This window comes from Nothobranchius furzeri, chromosome 16 (assembly GCF_043380555.1).
Source record: "Nothobranchius furzeri strain GRZ-AD chromosome 16, NfurGRZ-RIMD1, whole genome shotgun sequence".
In the NCBI taxonomy this organism is placed as follows: Eukaryota; Metazoa; Chordata; class Actinopteri; order Cyprinodontiformes; family Nothobranchiidae; genus Nothobranchius; species Nothobranchius furzeri.
In genome coordinates, this window is record NC_091756.1 from 4,821,913 (window position 1) to 4,825,454 (window position 3,542).

Here is a 3,542-nt window from a genome sequence, read left to right on the forward strand (position 1 = left end):
GATTAGTGATAAAAACCGCACCGCAATAAAAAGTGAGTGGGTTCAAACTCTGAGTCAAGCAGGTTACGGATAGGAATTTACCCAACACACGTTGTCCAACAATAAACATTCATATAAAAGCATAACTGCTACATCCGGTTCTGTTTGGGGTAAAGACTCAGACCGAGCATTTCTCATCCTCAGCTTTTAATAACACACAACAAAGCATGTCAGGTTCAGTTCAGCATATTTACATCATTTATATACACAAAACACAAATTCAACAGGCACAGGAAACCGAGTAGAAAAATAACCTTTAACGGAAACGTTTCCGTTAGACGGAGCCGGTCGGTAAACGGACACACAGCGAGGCACTGCAGCAGGAGGCCGACGCGTTAAACCAAAACCAGGTCAATAAATTAAACTTCTCCACACTTTCTCTGACTCATTATTGCTGTTTTCACGTAACTTTACATTTCTTTACAGGAGTCATTTCTTTACAGGAGTCATTTCTTTACAGGAGTCCGTATGAAGTCCCAACAGTAGCGCGCATTCAAAATGAAAAAATGTGCGTGAGAGTGCACCAAAGTTCCGGTCTGTTCTGCTGGTTCTGTTTGATTGGCATGTTGACGTGACTGGTCGGGACCTACGAGCAGATCCCGCTGACACCACCGGGCGCGCGCCCCAGCACGGAGTTTACAGAGGAGGAGGAAGAGGAGGACACCGTGGAGGACTTCCGCTCCTTCTGCCGCAGGTGGATCTTAGTGTGCCTCTTCCTCTCGTCGCTCCGAGCGAACTTGCGGCCGCAGAAGTCGCAGGCGAACGGCTTCTCTCCCGTGTGCGTGCGGATGTGCGTGGTGAGATGGTCGCTGCGGCTGAAGTTGCGCATGCAGATTCGACACTGGAAGGGCTTGTGTCCAGTGTGGATCCGGATGTGTCTGGTCAGTTCATCAGAGCGGGAGAACCGCCGGTCGCAGCCCTCCGCCGGGCACGGGTACGGCCGCTCGTGGATGGGAGTTTTGCTCGGCCGGTTCGGGTACTTTCTTGGCCGCAGGATTGGTCTGAGGGGCAGGTTTTGTGGACTGTAGGCGGAGGGGAGTCTCGGTGGGCCTACTTCTGAGCCAGTTCCACCTGGACCCCCCAGCGTAAAGTTCCTGATAGTGTTCAGCGGGGTGAGGGGTGGCGGGACTCTGAACGTATCAAGGGGACATGGAACAAACGGCTTCCTGTCTTGGATAGTCGCCGTGTGTATGTCCAGCTGACAGGACGGCTGGAAGAATCCCGAGTAGTCGGGAATGATGGGAAACAGCCCCGGAGCGTCCGCGCTGCTGGGCTGTTTGGGTGAGCAGTAGGAGGGAGGAGGGTAGGAGGCTATCGGGCAGCTGGAGGTAGACAGAAACGCTGATGGGTCCTGGTACACCTCCCCGCAGCCAGAGGAGGTGTAAGGAGGCGGGGGGGAGTACAGGTGGCGGTGGTGGTCTATGTCTGCCTGACTCTGAGCCGCCATGGTGCAGCTCAGATTTCTGCTGAAGAAGGGATGAGGAGATTCTGATGAAGCCGGGGAGGAGGACGCCGATGAAGAGGGAGGCGGAGGAGGAGGAGGCGGCTGAGCCATGTTAAAGATGCCCGAAACGATGTTGATTACCCCCTCAGGGTTCCAGTTCCCGGGAGACTGGGAGTCGATGGAGAACTTCCCCATGTAGGTGAAGGTCTGGTTCACATGTGCTGCGGACTGGGAGAAGCCGCTGGAGTAGGAGGACAGGTCCAAGGAGCGCTTCTCTGTGTCTGAACCCATCAGAGCATCTGTGGAGCAAAACAAGACATGAGTCCTTCAGCATGGAGCGCGTCTTTACGCATCGATCCTGCCACCCTGCGTCTTGGTCAGATCGTTGTAGTAAACGAGAAGAAGTTCTCATTCGACTCATCTGGTTAAATAAAATAAATGTCCCGCTCTTCCAGACAGAACCAGGAACGTTTACTGAAGGAGAGGCTGAAGCCTTGATCCTACCTGCTGCCACATTGGTCTGCTCGTAGTGCGCTCCCAGCTCGCTGTTGGGGAACACGGCGATTGAGGGCGGTAAGCCGGAGACGTCATCCACCGTGAAGACGCCGTCCGCCACCGGGTGCGCGAAGCCACCCAGATTCACTGGTACTTTTTCCAGAGCTTTAGCTGTCATCTTTCCTTTCCGTGTGCTGGGTTGCGTTCTGGACAGCCGAACCGGGTCACGGCTGCATGTTTCTGCGGGTCTCACTAAGAAGATGCGCCCCTCGCCCTCCGGTCACAAACTTTCACACCGAGTAACGGGAGCGGAGCCCACACGCTACTATGTATTTATCGGGAACTTTTTTGAATGCACCGCTACGTCATTATCCAAATATGGAGTGGGCGGGGCGAGCGGAGAGGCTGGTTGGCTGCGAGGCCCCATGATGACACACGCAGAGAGGGAACCACTTGACAATGGAGAGCCTGCTGCTCTACCGGAGATAAGACGCTGTTTCCGGTACGGGTTCTGCAGAACCCGGGGCTCCAAACATCACACATGTTCTGCCATCAGTTTCTTCTCTTCTGGTCGTTTCTCCGTGTTGTCTGAAAACCAACTCTGCCATACAAGTAGAATCCGTTATAAAATAAACAAACAAAGAGAGAAAGAACGTCCCCTTCTCCATATTTGGTGTGTCGTTCCGGATTTGATAATCGGAAAATGACGAGTTCTACCGAGCGGAGACAGAAAGGTGTGACCACAGTCAAATGAGCCGGTCCGGAGCGGAATTTCTTCCTCCAGCCGCGATAGGCTGCGCGCTTCGGAAACTTCTGACAGCCTGATTTGACTATGCTCTAGGAAAGACTCGGTTCGGTTCACTAACAGCTATTTATAGCCGCTAGGAAAAAGGAAAGCTACATTTAGCTACAGAGGCAGGCCGGGTGATGGGCGGAGTCCAAAACACACACGCACCAGACAGGAAGCGCGATCTGGTTCTGGTCCACACACCGGGTTCCGCGTGAGTCCCGTAATAACAGGTGGAAGGTGCTGTGATGGTCCTCAACACACACACAAACAAACACACACACACACACACACACACACACACACACACACACACACACACACACACACACACACATGCGCGCACACACACACAAACACACGCACATGCGCGCACGCACATGCGCGCACACGCACACACACACATGCGCGCACACGCACACACAAACACACGCACATGCGTCCACGCACACACACACACACACACACACGCACGCACACACACACAGACGGTGTTTGATGGGGTAAAGTCCCTCTGTGGGTGAAGAGTGATAGACCGAAAACACTGGGTGGAATACATGTTCCATTTTGTCGGCGCACGCTTGTGTGTGTGTGCGTGTGTGTGTGTGCGTGTGTGTGTGTGTGTGTGTGTCTTGTCATCTAAATATAGACTAAGAAAAGTCAAATGTTCACTGATTAGGAAGCAGCAGCTTTCAGTAAAACCAGCCTGATCAATCTGACTTCTACCAGGTTCCGATAACATATCACCCATCCCAGTTAGCCAAAACTAGACTTTAT

At 53.0% G+C, this 3,542-nt stretch overlaps 1 protein-coding gene across 1 annotated transcript; it reads right to left on the reverse strand.

Annotated features, from left to right (window-relative positions):
* Window positions 1-562: 562 nt before the first annotated feature.
* On the reverse strand, window positions 563-2,346 carry egr2b (early growth response 2b). The gene is made up of 2 exons (XM_015942061.3): window positions 1,988-2,346; window positions 563-1,782 (listed from the first exon to the last, which is right to left on the reverse strand). The coding sequence occupies exons 1-2, from the start codon at window positions 2,154-2,156 to the stop codon at window positions 626-628; spliced, it is 1,326 nt and encodes a 441-aa protein (XP_015797547.1). The 5' UTR covers window positions 2,157-2,346; the 3' UTR covers window positions 563-625.
* Window positions 2,347-3,542: the final 1,196 nt, after the last annotated feature.